Source organism: Hypanus sabinus, chromosome 5, assembly GCF_030144855.1.
Source record: "Hypanus sabinus isolate sHypSab1 chromosome 5, sHypSab1.hap1, whole genome shotgun sequence".
Lineage (NCBI taxonomy): Eukaryota > Metazoa > Chordata > Chondrichthyes > Myliobatiformes > Dasyatidae > Hypanus > Hypanus sabinus.
This window is the reverse complement of record NC_082710.1, coordinates 41,594,484-41,617,968: the sequence shown is the minus strand read 5'-3', so window position 1 is coordinate 41,617,968 and position 23,485 is coordinate 41,594,484. Positions and strand designations below refer to the sequence as shown.

General features: G+C 38.5%; 1 protein-coding gene across 1 annotated transcript in view; it reads right to left on the bottom strand.

Moving 5' to 3' along the window:
* ntrk2a (neurotrophic tyrosine kinase, receptor, type 2a) overlaps positions 1-23,485 on the bottom strand; it is a 228,028-nt gene that overhangs the window by 134,811 nt on the left and 69,732 nt on the right. The window contains exons 9-11 of the mRNA XM_059969820.1: positions 21,849-21,881; positions 20,074-20,171; positions 14,094-14,193 (exon numbers count right to left, since the gene is read on the bottom strand). Of these exons, the coding sequence (XP_059825803.1) occupies positions 14,094-14,193; positions 20,074-20,171; positions 21,849-21,881 (231 nt within the window). The remainder of the gene's footprint in view (positions 1-14,093; positions 14,194-20,073; positions 20,172-21,848; positions 21,882-23,485) is intronic.

Genomic DNA, 23,485 nt, shown 5'->3' with positions numbered 1-23,485 from the left:
TAACTGCAAATGTTGATGGGAAATGTTGATGGGAAACACTTGCTTCTATTTTTGTTGCCCTCTATATTTGAAAGTCATAAATGAAAAAAAAATTTTTAAAACAGAGCAATTCAAACCAATTACATAAACAATAACAAATTCACATGAACAACAAAACAATACAACAATGTCAACTGATAAAATCATAATCTTATTCCATGAAGTGGAAGTAATGAAACAGAATAAAACACAACCAAAACAAAAAAAGGTACCATCGGGTTTTATTGGTAGCATTTCAATTAAAATAAGAAAATGAAAAAAAAAACAATTAAAACCTAAGAACAGGAAGCTTAGGAGTTATTTTACAACCAGAACTCTGCTCTGAATGAAACATATCGTAGAAATAAATCCAGCAAGTCTTATGGCCATTACGTTATTTATAACCCTTGCATGTAGGATTGACTTGACCCATCAAAAGGAAGTACAGTGGAGCAGCAGTAACGAAGTCAAATGTGTAATTCATTTTAGCACTTAGAGCTCACTTTTGTCATGCAATTAAAGAGGCAGTATCCCTTTTGGTACATTTCCTTAAAATCAAATCTGCATGACAGCCTTCTCCACTTGTCTCACCACTCCACAATATGCCGTTGTCTTCCTATAAAATTTAATAAAAGAAAAATGAAGGTAGGCTGCAAAACATCTAATATTCACTGGGTTAGTGAAAAGGTTTAGTCTTTTGCTCCCGTACCGCAACCTCCCTCCAAAAGCACACACATTTCTTTCCCAGAAAAAAAAACAAGTAGAAATCAAAATGTGGATCCCTAGAAAGATTCTATAGTTGCATCAGTCTGAAGTATAAGTGGACAAATGTCCATCGGTGTGGAAGACCAAATTAAAATGGATAACAACTTGAATATGATTGAATCAGCACCGTATCTTCATGGTTAACTGGAATCTCTACATTCCTTTATTTTATTCTAGCCATTTTGCCATTTTTAAGACCAAACATGATATCATTAATCACTTTGTAGCAAGGTTTGTAGCAAGGATTAATGCCTAATGACCCACCAATAATTTTAATAGCCAAATGACTTAGCTGTAACAATTGATTAACACAGTAACATCGATTCAGTTTTGAACTCTTTAGTAAACTATCCAACAAATCACTCTCTAAAGTTTGCTCCCAAATTTTATATACATTTAAAAAGCACTAAGTAGAAAGATTGGCATCAATCCTTTACCAGCACAGGTCTTCCAAGGCACTTTTTCACCCTGATTTAAAGCTGATAAGAAAAGCGTAATCTCTAACAGTGCTGCTCTCTCAGAGAACCACGGTGAAGAGTTCACTTGGATTTTCAGTTCTAACCCCTAAAATGAAACTAATCATCTCTTGAGACTGAAGCAAGAATGCTATCATTGAACATAGAGTATCCAGAATTATAGAACACTACAGAAGAGAAACTGGCCCTTCAGCCCATTTAGTCCATGCTAAAATATTGATCTGCCTAGACCCATTGACCTGCACCCAGACCATGGCCGGCCACACCCCTCCCATCTATGTACCTGCCAAAATTTCTCTTAGGTGTTGAAAGTGACCCTGCATCCACCTCTTCTGCTGGCAGCTCGTTCCACTCTCTTAGCACCCTCTGAGCAAAGACATTTCCCCTTATGCTCTCCTCAAACATTTCACTTTTCAACTTTAACCCTGAAGATAGCAAAGTGAGCGCCTTGTAGATATCCAGGCTCGTCCTCACTTTTGATGGTGCAGCACTACTTGGCCCAACAACAGACAGGGGTGGTGCTTATGCTGGATGTGAAGGCTATTCAGCAGGAGCCCAGAACTGCAAAACTGCTACAATTTGCTTGATTGGGAAAATGAGGCAGCAGAATGCTTCATTTTCTACCACACATTGCCCGGTTTTTATTTGGCATGGCAAAGCAGAATAGCCAGATGTCACATCCCACTGTCTTTGCACCTGAGGTTTGGTCCGTGGCAGTGTAACAATATAACTGGATTTGCTGAATATGAAATTTGTTGTACTACTGAGAAACGAGGAATACTCAACTCCAAAACGTGCTAATTGCTTGAGCTTCAACAGCAGGATAAATATCCGCTGCCTGAGGGCGTGAAGGTTTATTGTGAGATATGTTGGGGACAAAGGTGGCGTAACACGGTGGATGCGTGGCAGCCTCAGCTGGGGAGGTGGGAAGGGGGTGTGCTGGGGGTGCAGGGTGGGACTCAGAGTGTCAGTTCACAACTGTGAGTCTCTGGGGCTGGCTACTTGCAGGGAGTGTTGGAATATTGACTCACTGACGGGGGGGGGGATGCCCAAACAGGTCAGAAGGGTTACAAAATGGAGCTGCAGAGTGAGGGTAGGCAAGTAGCTTACAGGTTCACAGGTGACCTAGCCGCAGACAGTGTGAAAATCCACAACTACAACGCCTGTACAGGGTTTTACTGAAGCTGACCTCATATCCATTAAGAAGTGCATTCTCCACAACTGGCTGACATCATCAAGCACTGATGGGTACATTTTGTAGAAATGGCAGCCAGCTGATCAGTTCAGGTGCACTTAAGACCTAGAAATAATTTACTGAGTTTCACACAGGACATAGCATACACATAACCTTTTCCTGACATTTGATCCCAGAACAATTCTATTCTCTAGAGAACATGAATGTTGTGCTACACAGTAGAATGTCTAAGCAAGGGAAAGTCTGCAGATGCTGGAAATCCAGAGCAACACACGAACAAAATGCTGGAAGAACTCAGCAGGTCAGGCAGCATCTATGGAAAAGAGTAAACAGTCAACATTTTGGGCCGAGACTCTTCATCGGAACTGGAAAGGAAGGGGAGAAGTCAGAGTAAGATAGTGGGGGGGGGGGGGTGGGAGGAGGAGGAGAGAAGAAATACAAGGTGGCAGGTGATAGGGGAAACCAGGAAATGGGGAGGGGAAGGGGGTGAAGTGGGAATTTGATTGGTGAGAGAGATAGAGGGCTGGATAAGGGGGAATCTGAAAGGGGAGAACAAAAGGCCATGGAAGAAGCACCACAGTGTTCTCAGGAAAGATACGTGGTTGTGGTAGCAGGTCTGGGTGAGCACATGGTTGATGAGTCAAAGGGCAGCAGACAGCTGCTGCCTGGCCTGCTGAGTTACTCCAGGATTTTGTGTGTGCTGCTCTGGATTTTCAGCTTCTGCAGATTTTCTTGTGTTTGTGATATTTCTACTACTGCAAAGTTTCTTCGAGGGACTAAAGAAGTTTCAGTCTTCTCTTCGACCGGAGTTAGTGAAACACTCTCTCATTGCTCCCCCTCTGTGATCTCTGCCACCTTCCGACTCTTCAACCTTGTGCTCTCCCAGACCCACTACCACAGCCAAGCATCCTTCCTGGGAACCCTAGCCCTTCTTCTATTCCCTCCTATCAGATTCCCCCTTCTTCAGCCCTTTATCTTCTCACCAATCCTCATTCCCAGCTCTTTACTTCATCCTCTCCCCCTCACTCGGTTTCACCTATTACCTAACGCCTTGAACCTCTTCCTCCCCTTCCACCCCCCCCCCCACCTTCTTATTCTCACTTCTTCCCTTCCTCTCCAGTGCTGATGAAAGGCCATGGCCCAATACGTCGACTCTTTCCTCTTCTCCCATAGATGCTGCCTGGCCTGTTGAGTTCCTCCAGCATTTTGTGTGTGCTGCTTAGAATTTCTAAGCTGTAGATTTAAATGACCCAAAATGGGGCAAGGTTTTTCAGCTTTTCAGATCATTTCAGGTTAATGGTGCTTTTAAACTAATTAATGGGATATAATAATATCTAGGCATAAAAAGCTTTCCAAGAAAACAGATGCAGTCTTTGTCAATTGAAGTATCCTTGCACTTCCAGGGCAGTGAATGTTAGGATCCAGCTTCCTAATTTGTGTTACCTGGCTACCCAGTGTCAGCAATAAATAGATGATGTTCTCTGTTATGGTCTTATTTGTTTTGCATTATTTATTTATTTATCAATACTGGTTATCTTCCTTTTAGGTTTTTCTTTGTTATGCATTCAAAAATGCAAATATAGTCTTCTTATAGTCTTCTGAATGTCCTCAATATACTGACATCACGGATCACCTCCTGCTCCAATTTACTCTTTTCCCAAATTTCAGTGCAACTCTTTATGACTACTCAGTAATCCTGTCCCCTTACTACAGGATATTATATCACCTTACTATGATACAGTGCAAGATTCTCCTGGATCACATTGTCTACTGTTGACCACAACCCTCTTCATTTATGAAAAAAAATTAATGGAAATAATGAGACAGGAACAACTACTGTATGTTAGTCCAATGTTGTTGATATTAAGATTCCACATTGCTTAACATCATTTCCAGTACACGGGTGCAAAGGAGAATGGAACAATTGTTACTCCAGATCTGACGCAGCCCAAAAACAACACAATAATAATATATAAAAGCACAATAAATATATCAGCTATCTTATGTATTTGTATTTATTGTGTTTTTATGTATTGTCAGAGTGATTGTATGTCCTTAAAGTGATGCTAGGCACAGAAGTGTTTGTACATAAGAGACTAACGTGAAATGATAAAATAGCAGTGGCTGGAGTTGTGAAGGGGTGGAATTAGTGGGCGGAAGTGTCGATCAACCTTTCTGCTTGGGGAAGGTAACTGTTTTCAGTCTAGTGCACCTGACATAGATGCTATTTAACCTCCTCCCTGATGGGAATGGGACAAACAGTCCACAAGCAGGGTGGGTGGGATCCTTCATGATGTTACTGGCCCTTTTCTGGCACCTTTCTGTATGTCCTTGATGGCAGTAGGCAGGTTCCAGTGATGCGATGGGCAGTTTTAGCTACCTGTTGTCGAACCCTCCGGTCCACTGCAGCGGAGTGTCCACACCTTGCAGTGGTGCAGCTAGTCAGGATGTGTTCTACTGTGCATTTATAGAGTGATGTGAGTAGAGATATGCATGGTCCAGCTCTCCCTCGCTTCCTCAGAAACTAGAGGAGCAACTAACAATTACAACTTTGTGAAGATGTTGGACAGCTGGCTGCCCTGGGGAAACATCCTCCCCAAAGTTGGCTGTCAACTGAAATTCATCCCCGTTTCATGATCACATACAAACTATGATCTTAACTTGAGGATCCATAACAGTTCCAACCAGAATTATCTCTGATGTCAATGGAGGCTGTGTCACATTAATTACCTCTCCTCCAACATGGCTGCTGGTGAATTGCAGCTAATGTAACAGATAATTGGAACCTCTTTAATATAGTGTATGGTGCCTTCCTCCAGAACCATGGTTATCCCATTTCAGTCACTAAGTATGTATAAATATTCTGAGGCTAGGTCCTAAGTCATCAACAACTTTACACCCACCTTCTATAAAACAATGGTTCTCTCGTGACACTGCCCTTCAACAATAATTATTTCACAAGACCCTGGAATGATGGATCACTTCCTAGTTCTCGAGAGCCACCTTTCAGTGAAGGCAAACGGTTATGATAAGTTCTATTACGTTCAGTGCACCAGTACACCCTTGGTCATCTGAAGAAGACTGGTTGACAATCAAGATGTGAAACCTGGCACAACAATCCCTGACAATCAATATGCTTCTGAAACTTGGACTATCTACAGTCAAAAAACACCAAAGTTATACCATTTATACTGCTTATGCAAAATCTTCAAAATTCACTATCACTTTCAAGGACTCTTCATTTCATGTTCTTGATATTTATTGCTTATCTATTCATAATTATTATTTATTTCTTTTTGTATTTGTAGTTTGCTGTCTTTTGCACATTAGTTGAATGCCCAAGTTAGTGCAGTCTTTCACTGACCCTACTATGGTTGATATTCTATTATGGATTTATTGAGTATGTCCGGAAGATAATTAATCTCAGGGTTGTATATGGTGACATATATGTACTCTGATAATAAATTTACTTTGATCTTTTGAACTATCAGTTAATCAATGTCAGTATCCTCTCTCACCCCCAACATTAAAGTCTTAATTGTACTCAGCTAGCTCCATTGGGCAAGTCATAATGTTTCCACGTCCAATACCAATGCTGATAAACAGATGTCTATTCAAAGCTCTGATATGGAGAGAGTTTACCAGATAAAGGGACGACAGCTTCAGAATGTTCTGAAAAGTTTTAAAAACGTGCAACCTTCCAACTGATACCAAGCCACTCAAGTTGGATAAGGAACTGATTCAATGTGGCGCCGAGGATTCCATGGAGGAGGGCACCATCTTCCAAACTACCCACTTGCCTAGCACATCAAGCACCTCCAGCATCTTCTGAAGTAGAGTCCGTGGGTCTCACATTGCAATTACAGTTTCACAATTACCCAAGAGCCCACAGAACTAGAGTGGCACTAAGTCACCATTGATTCCAAGGGTCTGCTTAAGAGGAAGACTTCTTGAACCAGAATGAGGTGGGGCTCCACAGGTATGGGGAAGAGGCTAGCTTCATCTGTTTTCATGCATCTCTCCTCCTTGGCCAAATAAACTCAAAACCATTACAGCTCATTTCAATGAGGTCAATGAGTGACACAGTTTCACCGCTGATCTGAAGTGGTACGGCAATCAGAAACTTAGGTGAAATGGAACACTAATGTGTTTCGAAATACAGAATGTTTCTGAGCTTAAATCCAGGAATCACATTTTCTATAATGAAAATATATTGTACATGCTCCAGCTATGATTGTTTTACTCATATATACTCTGAGTAGTTAGCTGTTATGCTGATGAAGTTAACAGGAACAATACTGCTAATACAGTCTACTAATACAGTCCTTCACTACCAGTACAACTACTCTACAGCAAATAAAATCTTATAAAGTCATAAGTTTATAGGACACAGAAATTCATCTCACAAAGATCGTCAACACCAATCAACCCTTCTCCCTCATTCTCCTGCCACTCACTTACGATTTACAGTAACTCATTACTGAGCATATCTTTGGAATGTGGAGGGAAACCTACACTATCTTAGAGAGAACATGCTAACTCCAAGCAGTCAGCACTAAAGGTCAAGGTCAGACACACTCATTGGAACTCTGAGGCAGCAGCAGTAACAATTGCACTGTCCTGCTCTGCAGAAAACAAGAACTTTTCTTTACATCAGTTGCAAAATCAAATAAAGAACACAGAATCAAAAATATTAACTGTAATCTGCAAGCTATAAAACAACATACATGAAACAGAAAGTCCATCTAATTAATGCTCCACCTAGTGGATAAATTGTTATTTGTGGCGCTTTAATTAGATGGACTTTTCTCCTGCAGTCATTCACAAGAGATGTGATTGCTTGACCCTATTGCCCTGCTTATATGTTGTACAGTCATGGATATCATCTACTCTTTATTAAGATATCATTATTGATTACTATTATTACCTGGATTTAAAATCTTGTAAATTAAAAGTATTACAAAATAATCTGCGTGCAATGCATTATTTTAAAACATATGGACTGTTATGTGGACAGATGTGTCGGTCAATCTGTGCCAACAACAATCCACAAACAACAAGATCTAAATAACTATCAGCTTTGATACTGGTTAAGGTAAAGATGTCAATCAGAATTCCAAAAGGCTCCCATGCATTTCTATAAACAATACCATAGTAGTACTTGAACAATGGTTTTACATCTCATTCACCTATAACACCAAGCTTTCTCTCAACCTCAGCATGGACCTTGCCCTCACACACTGGGATAAACTGAAGGGGAAAATCTTGTAACTGGAATTCGTGCAGTGCCAGATGAGGCTGGGTGATGCATGAAAATCAGTCATCTGACCCAGAAATGTAACATATGTCTGAAACAAATACTTTAGCTCTTAAGCGATATTGCTGATGTACAGCCGATCTTGTGAAGAGGAGCGGCTAGAACAATCAGTTAGCACTCAAATATAATTTCAGGCTTTGATCATTATTAGTCAACTGTTCTAGAGGCCTGAATGTCCGTTAATTTGTTTTTTGATGTGCTGCAGCGGCAATGTGGCTATTTGTAAGACCAAGGTTTAGCTCAGTGCTTCTTGACGGATTTTCCTCTATCAATGGAGCACTAACAATCTCAGGGTGCTCCTTCGGTCAAATCATTGGCTATTTTAAGAGATGGCCAGGCTTCTAAACTGAGACCTGGTATTGCCACTCACAGGAAGTAGCGTGCACTGTCATTATGATGGAATATTTTAACACCTGACTTAATACCACAGTTCTATTAATTTAATACAATGAATGTAAACCTGAGTAGTACTTAAACCTGTGTTAAAAAGGTAGAACAGGAATCTCCATCCCCAGAAAGAGGCCGGCTGCGATCAGAGTGACCTATTTCAACATGAAATATTAAGTTTGTTACTCTCTCCGCAGCTGATAGCTGATCAGCTGAAAATTTCCAGCATTCTCCATTTTATTCTGACCCACTTTAATAACTGTTCATAATTAATGAATAATATGTATGGTCACCACACTTTAACCACTAAATGAGTGGGACATCATCTTTGGCCGCCCCAGCCACTGTGATGCTCTGTTCGGCAGGAAAAGAGAGGACAAGAAGCAGCAGCTTTAAACTTCCTTTGTGAATCCTGGAAAAGCTACGGGACTGCTCTGGACTTCACATGCAAACCCTTGAGATCGAATTGAGCTGCTCGAACTCCAGTGGGTGGCATCGATGGTGCCTATCTGTGTCCCGTTCAGGTACACAACTGTCTGGTGGTGCAGTATGTCAGTGACACCCAACCATTAAATCCTGCCTCCTCTGCAGGCAGGGTGCCTGGACAGAGAGTTTGGTGAACATTTGCTGCATATGGACTTCCTATTGGGAGTAAAGCTGGGGAAACCTCCTGAGCACAATTAATATGCATACTTAATGCTTTAGCAATTAGATTAATGACTATTTCTTGTCTCAGCTCTCACAATGTCAGCCACAAAAAATTGTTTAAGCACATGGTCCCAAATATGACATTGGTATTAATCATAATTTAAGCAAAACAATCAGCAACAATAAATAAAATTAAACAGGCATTACTGTTAATCACACTCTGCTTTGTGACTGATTCCTTTTAACGATTAATATGGATCCAGATTTTCTTCTGGCATTGTACAATTGCACAGTGGTTGTGAAAGGGAGAACTGAACAGAGTGGTACATGGTCTTGCTGTTGTGGGTACACACATGGCATGAACAATGTGCCCCGATCATTCGGCAGAATTACTGGGCCACATCAATCAGACTGAATTCAAGGTATCGAGTTGGTGGGAATATATTATGTTCCCGAACCAAGGATTAGTTTTTGATTGTTGAAAGGTGGTTTTATCTCTCGAGCCATCTGAAAGAACACATAGAAAGAGCCTAACAACTGGAACTGTAGCAGTATTTTTTATATTCTATTGTATAACTCAAAGTCAACTTGAACAAGAGGAGACCCTGCCTCTTAATTTTTTGCACTGAAATATTACTAAAGGATGTAACATGTAACAGCTAACTTAAAAGCTGTATATCTCTCTGTGATACATGTAACTCAAAAAAGTGCATAAATATGATTTCTTCCAGCTGCTATGACTAATCAATGAAGAAATGCATAGCCTAAAGATGCTGTATTGCTAGTGTGATGCAGGTGGACAGACATACATAAGCAAAGAGATTTCTGACCTTGAAGCTGATTTATTGATTATCTGGCACTCCTCTTAACAGAGAGAAAACTGAAACCAGTGATGCTGAATTATTAATGAAGGCACTTGCAGCCTTTATCACGACACTACACATTCAGCGACTGCACTCACAGGTCTTATCTTCCAATAAGAAACCAAAAGCATAGTTTAGTGAAAATGCCAAATATTGCTTCTCTCTCTCTCTCTTCCTCAAGTGTGCATTCAATTACATGATTTTTTTTTACAGAAACATTTTTTCTTACTTCTTAAGAAAAATTATACTCTTTCTCCAAACTAGTTCCTGTTTCAAGTCATATTTTAAAATAATGTAAGGGAGAAGCGATTATATACAGTATAAGGGACAAAGTTAATACAAATACATTTTGTGGCAACCCATACAAAAGATGGGACATTGTTGTATTTGGACCATTAGTGAACTAGGAAGTTAGTTGTATGCATGAAACCTCTACTTGATTACTTGAGGCAATGGAAAATAGTGTAACTGAGTAACAGAGTAGCCAAGCCCAAGTGCATCATGCTGATGTTAGTGTCCGAAATGCATTTCCCAGCACAGAAGCCCACTCACTTTGATGAGCTTAAGAAGCATCATGAAAGCAAACATAAATAATTAAGTAAAAATCCTTGGACATTTTTTTAAATTGACTGCCCCGGGGGTAATTTTCCATTAAAGGCCAGGACTGGAATGCAGGCTGAATGGTCTTCTGCACTGCATCATTTTAGATTCTATCGTGGCAATAATCTTCCCTATATGCATTATGTTTCAATAAATTACCGCAGCAATCCTATAGCTGTCAGATATGCAGTGATCATGATGAAGGTAGCCATTGCCTTCACATTTTCAGCACATGAACCATTCACTCAAATAGTTTTTTGATGGCTTATCTTTTCCAAGGGCATTAAATAGTTATTATTTGCTGAACTGTTTATTTAGACCCATTCCTAACACAGTAAGTCAAGTCTTTTTGCTTCAAGTCATTAAGAGTTCATCTGTACATTCAAGGTGAATGCAACGTGGTTTCTGCTGAAATCAATACACTGAGACTTCTTTATATAGCTACGATGGAAAAAAAGAGTTTCAGTGTAATAAGATTGTGGTTTACTTCTGAAGCAATTGCTATGTCTGGGTGGTCATGTAAAAATAGAGTTCAATGCAACTTAGTAATCTCATATTACAAGCCTATATTTAGCACTGCCAATAGCCAACAGTTGAAAAAAAAAGAGCCTTAAAAATGGTCCAAAGAAACTACAAGATTATCTGCATTTGCCTTCATCTTTTAGAGCTCTACAGTTTCCAACTAGATCAAATGAACTTTTATAGATCTTACCCTTTATAGCAGTAACATAGTCCCGACCTACGGTATATTTTACACAGACTGCACAGAAATGGATTTTAAAAGATGGAACAATCTTATTTTGTACTGATGGGGATTGAAATGATAACAATCCCAGCATTCAAAAAGTGTCTAATGAATAAACCAAAGGGCTTTTGAACTTTGAACGTATAATGTATAATCATGGGATAATTACATTGCCACTGGTAGATTTCAAAATCAGGTCACTGTATTGATAACCATATTTATTTATTTGTACTTTAGTCCATCATTTCTCACTGACTAGCTCAATATCTTTATATTTTTTCACAATTTATCAACTTCTCATGATTATTTTGAGGATTCACAAAAATATTAGGAAGAGAAAAAGAATTGTCTCTCCCTTTTTGGATTATGTTCAATAGTGCTAAGTCAATAGAGTAGTGATTAAATCAGCAGTGTTGACAGAGCTGCAATCTTTGATCATTATTTAATAAAACCTGATGCAGTCATTGTCTTTAATGTATTAGTGAAACTGCCATTACCACAGAAAGCGTTACTCAATTGAAGCCATGCAAAAACAGTGTTAAGAAGGTGATAGAATCTTGTATAAAGCTAAGTGATTGAAAGATGAGTTATTGATTGGCATAACAATTGGAGGAAGCAGAAATTAATTCAGATGCTTGAGGAAGAAGTAAAAATTGGATGGAGGATTGCCATTTGTTGTCTTTCCAAGAACCTTCAGTAACATAAGTACAAAATCACACAGTTTTATAGCATAATAAAAGATCGTCTCATTGCAACATTGCTAGTTATGAAAGGCCTTTCTAAAAAGCCAATAGAGATCCTGACTACCCTCCATATAGAATAATTTACACCAACCCTTTTGCTATGATCTTAAACTTCTTAAGATAAAGACTTGCAAGCGACTTGTGCACCCACAAAGAAAAGTCCACGACAGAAGTAAGCAACATGAAAAGGGGATAATCCAGGAGTATGCGTTATTGGGCATTATGACTTCATCCAAGATGATGACCTCTCTGTCATAAGTTATGAGGCCCAAATGAGGGAAGCTTGAGAGTATGTTAATTATGCTGTCATTTAATTGTCATGAGATCGGTTCTGTCTACATTTTCATCAGCACTCATTCCAACCAACTTAAGCCTATAGAATGAGAAGAAAAAGTGCTTGGGCCAAGTTCAAATGCCCTCTCTGAAGCATTCTAAAACTTGGAGAGTCACAGTGTTGTATAACTTATTAAAATCATTGCTGTATGTGGTATACAGTACTGTAGAAAGTCTTAGGCACATATATATATATATAGCTAGGGTGATTAAGACTTTTGCACAGTACTGAATTTGTTAATGTGGACCGGAAAGCGAGTTTGTAAATCAGGTGGAAGCAAAGGATGTTGGGACTAGAGACGATGGAGCACTGCAGGATGAATGTGGGACAGGTGGAAGAGAAGGGGAGCCAGGGCCGGTGGGGGGGGGGGCGAGGGTGGATGGCGCAGGTGCAGACACACACAACCCCACAACCCTCAGGCACCAGGCAAGATCATTTGATTCCAAACACTTGGTATACTGATCATTGTAGAATGTCTCTTGATGCTTCCTGCTCCCTCTCCTCCCCTCTCCTTTTCCCTTTTCCCAACCATGACTCTTCTTTCCCTGCCCCCTTCACACTCTCAGTCCACAACAGGATCACGTTTATCACACTCATGTGTGTCATGAAATGTGTTTTCTTGTGCAGCAGCAGTACAGTGCAATACATCAAATTACCACAGTACTGTGCAAAAGTCGTAGGCGCCGTAACTATATACGTGCCTAAGACTGTTGCACAGTACTGTACCTGTATCAGAAATTATGCCAATAAAGAAATCAAGTCATACATTAATTTAATCACATTGGCAATGAATACTGGGTACAAATAACCAAAGAAAATTCACATTTCTACACCACACAGTTGTGGCTAAATTATTGGCTACTTGTGCACATTGCTTATCCCCCAAGTAGCAATGAGATGGAAATTAGCTGACTCTAAATGCACAGTTTAAAAATCACCAGGTTTAGTGAGAGCTAATTGCATTCATTATAATCCCATCCCACCTGTGAGTCACGGTTATGTTTGGGTTTCCACATCTGTTCGCACAGGATGGCATCCAGGATGGGAATGAATGCCAAATCCTTAGGAAGAGTGAGGAATCTCTCAAAAGTACCTCAACTGAACTAGTTGTTGGATGCTAGGAAGCCTGGTGAGGCTTCTTCAGAAACAAAGCTAGCTTACCTAATATTAATTAATGCTTACATCATATTTCTTCCTGGGGTGTTTTAGACTGAATATACTCCTCTTGCAAAGCAGTTGTCCTTCAAAGTAATAATAAAAAGAAAGAAAAATCGAGCAGAAGGAGCGAAGATTCGATGAAGGAATATCCAGACACCAGGATTGAGTATGGAGAAAAGTTGACTGTGGGAATAATGTCATAGTACAACTTGTGAAGTCAAATGAAGAGTATGATTTGATACATTGTGGGGAGAAAAAAACCCAATGAAAATGGCAAGTACAGTCCTAAGTGCAGGAGCAAAGCAGAGAAAAACAGTCTGTGCTACCTGACACTGGATAGAAAATATATTGATTCTGTTACTTTGATAAGCCAACATACCTCACAATAATCCTAGATTAATCTGCTAATGCTACAAAGTCCAACTGAATTCACTTGTCATTATAACTTTACAGGTATGTGCCCCCCACTTAATTTCTTAATTTAGAATTGGAGAGAGAGGGTTATGTTATCTGACTAAAACTCCACTTGCAATGTTACATATCATTCTACTCACTGCCTTTATATTAAACGATACAGGCAAAGTCACCCATGGTTGCATCTCATATTTTCTTATGACATCGAAGTAGGCTATTCAGCCCACAGCTAATATTTCATGAAATTCAAAACACAGTGAGAGTTAGCACTCCGTATTTTTGCAGCTTATTTTTTTCAGATTTAAACCATCTTATCAATTAAGTGATGACTATATGCAGGCTAAAGTAATGCCATCAGCCACCCTCTACCCACCTGGTTAGAATAAAGTTTTATTCAGAAGAATGGAGAAAAAAATTGTAACTTCCTTACCTTTCATTCCAAACTTGGAATGTTTTCCAAACTTCAGAATAATTAACATTAGTATCAATCCAGTGCATGCCAATGCTGCAATCCCAACAACAACGTATACCTAAAACAAATAAAACCCTTTGATATTAGGAGACACAAAATGTTTTTTGTTTAAAATATTTTATACAATATTCTGAAATTATACTATCTTCCAAGAAAGAGCATAAAGAGTCAATTCTGCTGTTAATGTTTCCCTGTATTATATCTGTTCTCTTTGGAATTAAGCTGAGATGAAGGGAGTGAAAAGAAGCATTCACAGAGGAAAGAAAATGTTTAATACTCTTCTAAAGCTGATTACTTTCTATCTTAGGTTGGCCTGGTTGGAAAACCACAGTTGATCTTGCTCAGCCCAGATTTAAAACTGAAGACTTCAGGTATTTTGTCATGGGAATGCCATCAAACCAAACCAGGATGTTAAAGATGGACTAGTCCAGCTTTAGCTTTACCTCCTGCTTGAGCAGAGCTGGCAGAGCCAAGTCAAGAAATAATGAACATTTTTGTTTCAACCAAACCAATTCCAAAGCAGTTTTATTTATCATCAAAATATTGTAATTGAATGACGATTTGAAAAGGAAACCTTTTTTCTCATTTTGTGAGTACTTAGAGAGAAAGGAACAAGCAAAAACAGCAGATTCTAGAAATCAAACAGAAATAAACAACAGAAAATACTAGTCAGGCAGCACTTTTGGGAAAAGAAACAAGGTTGACATTTCAGGTCAAAGGTTCCTCACCAGACTGGGAAAGAGAGGAAAAGGTGTAAATTTTAAGCAAAACTATCCAGGCAGGCACATTATTTTGGCTTGCTATTGCTCCACCAATTTAATCTCTTCCAATCTTAACTCCTTTCACACCAGTCGAATCCTTTCTCACTCACATCCAAGATACCTTTGATCACCCTGAGGGCTACCCACTTCCACTTCCTTTGCTTTTACCACATCTCCAACAAGGATCCACCAGTAGACCAATCATCCCCTCCCTTCAGTTTCAAGAAGACCATGTCCTTCATGACTCCTGAGCCCACTCTTCCAATCCCACCGCTCACACTCCATTTGGCACTTACCCATGTAACTTTATATGTTACTTTCATTGTGACATCAATGGTATAAATCACTCTGCTTCCTGCTAAGGCCAGTCAAGTTGTTGATTCAACAATAAACTGATATAGTTTGTTGTCTGGATCCAACATAATATCCTCCCCACCTGATCCAATTTATTGAGTAAGATTTAATTTAGTGGCCAGAATTCCTAGATAATAAACTCATTTTTAATACAGCTTCTATGATGTTTTAATATTGAAAGGGCTCCTAATCCTTCAAAAGCTTGTGAATGCTGGGACCATTTCAAGATTAAGATAGATATCATCAAGGAATATGATCAAAGGCAGCCAATAGAGTTGTGTTGCAAATCAGCCAATATTTGATTGAATGGTTAATCACAGAAAACGTTATCATAAAAATTTGTTTCACAGATGGCAGCCATATGTCTGTCAAGCCTATAACAGCAAATAATAATGTGCAATTCCCTGTTCCTATGTTATCCCAGTGTTCCACTCTCCAGAACAGCAAACAACTAAAACCAACCTGTCTAAGAAAAAGAATTAAATGAGTAATGATTGAAAAGTAATTTATTTCTCACTTACGGGCTGCAGCTTGATTTTTACTACCCCCCTTTCATCTTGTTATTAATTTTCCCTCTTCAAATTATCGTGTCCATTTTCATCTACCTCTTTTATTTCAACCACCTCCAAGATCCCTCACTGCACGTGAACAACCCAACAAATTTTCTACCTGTTTTACTTACTAGTACTTTTCCTGTTCAGTAAAACTGAGCTCTGACCATTATCTTTCCTTTCGGTTAGACCTGATGAAGGGTCTCGTCCCGAAACATCAACAGTGCTTCTCCCTATAGATGCTGCCTGGCCTGCTGTGTTCCACCAGCATTTTGTGTGTGTTGTTCTCTGACCATTAAGTTCATCAGCCTAGCTGCTAACATTGAGCAGCTATAATTAAACTGGGAAAATTAAAAAAAAACTATTAATTGTTGTTTATCTATTCTATTCCAAGCATTAAACCTTTACCTAGGCCATTTTTAAAATTGTGCTAATCTGAAATATTATTCCCACTACCAGATTTTAATCATTTTAAGTCTTTGCAACCAAAGTAAATTGTAATGAACTAAACTTCTTTACAACATATGGTAAATATTAAATGGAAGCAAGATGCAAGTATAGATTGCAGATCACAGTAGTATTCAGTGCTCTCCAATGAAATGAATTCATTCTCTCTTCTTCCCCTTCCTCTCAGGCAGCAGGTACAAAAGCCTGAAAACATGTATCACGAGGCTTCAAGGACACCAGAAGATGGAAGTGCATGGAATCTACCTCATTATAACCTTGTACCTTATTGTCTCCCTGCACTGTACTTTCTTTGTGTCTTAGTAAGTGATAACTGGGAGGCAAGTGACATAGTTACTAATGTAAGGTCCTTGCTTCGATCTTTTAATTTTACTATCTTTTACTAGGAATCTACACCTCTTGGTATCAAGTGACAAATCAAGTGCTGGTCTGCTTCTGGTTATTTGGAGTCTGTACTGAAAATGCAAAGGCTAGTTGATGATACAATTTTACCCTCCCAGTATATGAAGGAGGAAATCAATGAGAGCACAAGAAAATAGGAGCAGGAGGATGTCACCAGTTCCTTCGAGCCTGCCATACCATTCAATATAATCATGGCTGATCAACTTTTCTTGCATGCCATTTCTCCATACCCCACTATTCCCCAGTCTTTTAATTATTTATCCACCTCCACTTTAAGAACTTCTAATAATCTAATAATACAACTAAGATAGAAAATTTCAGAAAATTTCAAGGAGAAGAAATTGTCTAGGAGAAGTAAGTTCTACCTCCCCAGTTATAAATGACTGTCCCCTTATCTTGTAGTTATGTCCCTTTGTTCAAGATTTTGTCACAAGTAAAAAAAATCCCAACATTACCTTGCGAAGCACCCTTAAGATCTTACATGTATAAATAAGCTCATTCTTGTAAACTACAAGGAATATGGGCTTCTCTTCTAGGATAACACGCTCATCGAAGGAATCAGCTTGGTGAATCTCATCACTGCCTCTAATGTCTGTATTTAATTTTTTTTTATTAAGAGGACCAATACCATAAACAGTATTCTGGTGTGGACTCACGATCTCCTTGTCCAAATGCAAGAATCTTTTTTATAAACCCCAACCCCTTTACATTGAAAGCCGTTGTATTTTAACTTGTTGGACTTTTCTACTAGCCTTTTGTGATATACTAGAACACCTAAATCATTCCTTACTCAATTGCACCTATCTCCAGTTGGATGATTATCTACCATTTGTTTCTCTTATTGAAATATAAGAGCTCACTCTTCCCCATGTTAAACACCATTTGCTAGTCTTTTACCTAATCACTGTCCACCTATAATCCCATTGCAAATTCACAGAATTCTATTACAACATGTCTTTCCAACCATCCTCATTAGCTTAAAACACATATTCACCCAATAACTACATCTACTCTGATTGATAGAGTGGAACAGCTGGCAGAACCTCTGCCTCACAGCACCTGACTTCAGGCGCTATCTTTATGGAGTTTGCATGTTCTCCCTTTGAATGCATGATATTCTTATAGACGATCTGGTTTCCTCCCACATCTGAAAGATGTGTAGGTTCATGTATTATAGGTAGGTTGAAGGAATGGAGGACAAAACACAGGATTAATGTAGGATTGGTATGTGGATTGTTGGTGGTTAGCATGGATTCAATAGACCAAAGGGCTTGTTTCCATGCTGTACGACTCTAAAGCTCAATCAGAATCAAGAACGTCTCAAATGGGAACATTGGGGTGACCTCCTAGATTACTGCTCTGTACTAAGCAGATGTATTACTGACAGCTTTTATGCAGACACTTTCACTAATATTGCCAAGAGAAAATATGGAGATGAATTATTGCTTCATATCAAACTTTGCATTTACTTCTGCTAATCATGTACATAGAAGATAATCTTCTTAATTCCTATTAGCCTTGAGACTCTAATCAAATTACATTAGAAATGTTATACAGATGTAGGTTGTTTTTGTTAATGTACTTTTAAGGCAAAATTCCAAATTTCGCTATTTATTACTTTGTCCAGATAGAAAACACGCTTTGGATATTGCCAGGAACCCACAAAGATATCATAGTACTCAATAAAACCATTTCAATTACTTATTACAAAATGTTTCCAGGGGGAATATTAACAAAATATTCCCAGTTCACTGAGGAAATTGAAATTAAATAACATATGCATTTTCAATCTTAAGTACAGTGTATTCCAGTTAATTGGGGCAGCCACTTAATTGGGACAACTCTTAAAGAACAAAAACTAATGGAGAAAATTGCCAGGATTCCCTTCATTTATTTGGGACACCATGCTACTTAATTAGGGCAGGAGACTGCTGCCGAACAAATTCTAACCAGCGCACTTGTGCAGCTGTTAGACACTACAGTGTGCTTAGAGTGAACAGTTTTTAAATGGGTCAGTTGCATGTGTTTGGGTTCAAAAAGCAGTCATTTTTGTCACTGATGGTTGATGAGAAATAAGCAGTAAGAATTCAGAACTGTTTCACTCATTGCAGATTCAAGCATTCAGGCTTTGAGATGGCAGAAACAACAGGGAGTGAAAATGAAATGATTTAACTACTTCAACATAAGGAACTATGAAGAATTTGAAGGTATTAACAATCATTTTGAATGTTACAATGAAAATGAAGATTTGGAGTATGCAATTATTGAGAACACTCTATGAAGGCAGTCCATTATCTGCACTAGGTGTTCGTGTGGAATTTGATCATTGTGAACACTGGGTGAATTCTTCCATCGGTAATGATTAGGAACTAATACACAGTTTTATAATACTATAGTGCCATTGGTGGTGTTATAATTTGTTCTGTATTTCATTTAAATACTTAATTTGTCACTCGTTTTATCTTTTCTATAACTCTAATTATTTCCATGAAACCAGCTAATTGGGGCAGCTACTTAATTGGGCCAAAGTGTACTGATCCCAACGTGTTCCCGTTAACCAGAATCCACTGCATATGTACATGCTAAAACCCAGAACTCTACTTATCATGTTATTAACACAACTTCATAAAATATCTTTAAATCATGAAGGTGATGACCTGTTGAATGATTAATATTTGACATTGATGTGGCCAATGGTGAGTCACTATGGCAAATAGTCACTTTATCAATGGTTTTCTTTGCCTGCATAATGACTGCAGCTTTTTTGCTAAATCTTCCCTAGTGGTCTTCCTCCAGCCTGTAATATATTTGGATATACTGTTTCAATGGTTATTAAATACACATTTGTCATCCACTGATGACACTTAACTCTGAGTCCCTAAGATCATAACACATAGGGGCAGAACTAGGCCATTCAGCCCATTGAGTCTGCTCTGCTATTCCATCATGGCTGATCCCGGATCCTACTCAACCCCATCCACCTATAAGACCATAAGACATAGGAGTCAGATGATTGAAGGTTCAAGTCCCACAGTGGAGAGTTAAATTTACATTAAGCTGATAACTTAATGCTGCACTGAGAGATATTTCCAGACAAGAGGAAAAACAGAGTTCTTGCCTGTCCTCTCAAATGGATGCAAAAGATTCCATGGTAGATCACATACAAGTTCTCACTGATCTCCTAGCAAATATGTATCCCTCAACCACCAATACTGACAAGAAAATTTTGTTTGGCTGTTACTAAAACTTGCTATGATTCTAAGAGACTATAGTTCAAAAGTAACTATTTCATGTCAAATTCCTTGAGGTTTTGAGAGATGCTACAAATATTTCTCTTTCTTATTCCTCACATATGCTTGATTAAGTCTGTTCTGTTATTAACTAGTCTCTTCCAATGATACTTACAGCAATTCCATCTTCCATTGTCTTTTCTGTAACATTAGGTGGACCAATTGCAGTTGAATTATCTGAATTCACACCAAAGGTAATCTGGTCATATTCATCTGTAAGTGAGAGATATAAAATATTTCACATCCTATAATAGCAAACAGGAGACTTATAACTATATATATATAAAACCATTATAAAGCTACAGCAACCTCTAGAATATTGATCAATATCCAAAGTTAATCTTCTCTGATGATGCACTAATGGTACCTTTAAAAATTCAGTGTTCTCTTGTCCATTGTAGCCTAATAGACCCTTTCCATCACTTGTGTGTAGTTTTCCCTCCCCACAGTACGAACCAGAGTATTGACAGGAAGCCATACCCACCAGATCTATCCACAACCTGGCTCATAACTACATGCAAGTTGTTGTTAGAACAAGCTCAGGTGTAAAACGTTTAAAGAAACATTGTTATTTCCTAAGTTAACTGCACATATTGTGCTGTACCCAATCGTTTTAGGAACGGTGTAGGAACTGCTTGACGTAGCTAGCCCGCACACGTGTCCATGTATCCCAAGGAGCACCACTCCCACCTTCCTTAAACTCATCAGCAACTCCTGCTCTATTCTCTTTTAAACTTTTCTAACTTCAAAATTAACCCCGATAAGATTCAATTGCTGTAATTGCTTTCAGTGCTGTCAATGGCATAGTACAAAAATAAATACAACTGCAAGCTTGAAGAAAATCTAATAGCAAATTTTCCAGCATTTCAGTATTAAATTGGACATCATGCATCTCGGTTATTAAACTACTAAGTGGCATGTCAAAAGAAAATATTTCAATTGCAGGAGCAAACCTTTATGCAATTTATTGCTTTATCTATCATAAGAAGTTTACGTCGCTTATACAATTCAATTATCTCCATTAGTAAAGAATTGGACTTTATTAATACCCAGATCACAACAGCTCACAAAATTCATTGCTTTCTTCCATTTCTTGTTGTTTATTACAATGCTCACAATCACCAGCAGTCATAATGTGTATGAACAAGTTCATTATCTTCCAAACCAGTTTAAGACACCACCCAAAAAGGATTAGATCTAATGGTATTTCAGCAGGGTAACTGCTCATCCTTGAGAACTGAGAGGACTTACATTAAATATTCATATATTGGCTACATTCTGAAACTGACTTTTAAAGACGTATTTCAGAAATTGAACATAGCCATAACCACCGCAATAAATGTGCATCTCATGTAAGAAATTTCCAATGTTTCTCGCTGAAGTTAGATTTTCATCCTATAGATTTTCAGTCTGGCCAGAGAATTCTGAACAATTCTTGAGAACTTGATGATAATTGTTTTGAATATTTTGCCTGGAATAATATAACATACTATTTACATACATCTACTGGAACACCTTCAAGAGAATATTACAGCTATTTCTGGTTCTGATCAGATTTTTTAGTGGTTGTCAAACAAGAATGATCACTGTAGAGGAATAGAAAAATTATTTATACAGGAGTTCACTGTCAGCACAACAACCAGACCATGGTCAGACACAAATAAATTTACTTTGCTTTAGTCTTTAAAGATTTCCACAGATATCATTCTCTGATAATTTTGGGTGAACTTACTCATTTATTTTCCTTATGTGGTTAAATTCAAAGTAACTTTGAATTCTGTGCCATTGCGCATTGCCAACATTTTGTCTAGTAGAAAGATTACATAAATACTCAGCAATTTATATCTTTTTATCAATTTATATCTTATAATACCCTTTTCTTCCACTTACCATAATATCCAGGGTCGGTAATAGGTTCATTGCCTATATTTAAAGAAAAAGTCACATTGAGCTAAATACTTTTCAATAACACATATATCGTTTTCAATTAATACAAAGTTTTTCCACAAAAAAAAAATTGAATGAATTTTCTCTGCCTCATGCCTGGAGTATTTGTATCAAATTCAACATTGGCTCCAAAGAAATGTCCTGGAATGGTGGCAAAAGTAGGCCTGCATCAGTGGTAGGCACAGGAATTGCACTGTAAATTGCCTGAAAAGAGATAACATAATTCTCATTTGGGTTTGAGTGCCAATATCCTTGGCCTACAATATTCCTAAAAATCTGGCATCTTTGTTAGCTTGGAGATCTCCAATATCATTAAGGGCATGATGCCAGACTGTGGTCACGACAATAGGCAGCAAATTGTTTTGGAAACATCTTCTTGGATTATTGGAAGTCTTTTTGCCACTGGTTGCAGATCAATGTGATTTTCACTCCTATTTCCTGCTGTTCTTTTCTAGATATATTGACCAGAAAGGGGATTGGCTGGTGCCTGCAATTAGCCCAGGCTGTAAATTTTCAAGGAGGTGAAAATAAGTGGGCAGCTTCACTTTCTGAGGAGCATTAATATGCACTGCTATTCGATCCCCATAGAATTAAACTGTAGAAAGTATTGAATGCTCCAGCAACAGTTGTGTAAAGGAATCTGTTTCCCCTGGTGTCTCTTAGTTCCAAAGCTTATGACCTGTTGTCAGCACACAATGAATCTTGAATTGGAAATTGTGGTCAGAGTCTCTGCAGTCCCCTTTCTAACTTTTTTAAAAATATTAGGACTTCATCAACAATTCCAGGAGACGGATACAGCATGCATTCAATGAACTTACTTGAGAACTATAGTTTAACAACTGTCCCAAAATCTCCTCTGGTACACCTGCTTTCTACTCCTAGAACCATTTGCAAAAACAAGGCAAAACATTTAATACCTCCTTGATTTGAAACTCGGTGAGGGCAGGCATTGCAATGTGTGATTAACCTATGTCAGTTGATTTCTATGCCCATAGCAAGGGAAATTTACATAGGCTGCTGTTGGAAGTTGTTTAAGTAGGCTGTATAACTGCTGCATGCAGCCAGCACTAACCATACTATTTATTGGTTGTAAACCTCAACAGGGGACCTAATATTGAGTTTCTGGCACCATTCAAAGCTGGTCTGTACAACATAAAAGTCAGCCTGTTCCTCTTAAAAGAGGGGATTACAGCCAGAGCAGATGTTGTTAGTTCAACAATTGATTGTGATCTAGGAAAATTAGATTGTGATTAGGCGGCAGAGAGTGACACCATGGTTTTCCAATGCTTTACCACAGACCTTAGGAGAGAAGGTGCACCATAGAACTCCATCTGCCGAAGTCAGCAAGCCCTCCTGAAACACAATGTGTGAGTCAAGTTCAAATACTTAGTGTCCATCGAGTCATAGAATACTACGGCATAGAGATTTAGCTGCTTTGGCCCATCTGGTCCATGCCTCAAGCTTCAAGGGAGAAGATTTAGGACAGAGATGAGGAGAAACTGATTTTTCCAAAGAGTGGCGAATCTGTGGAATTCTCCGCCTAGGGAGGCAGTTAAGAAACAGTTAGATAGGTTTTTACA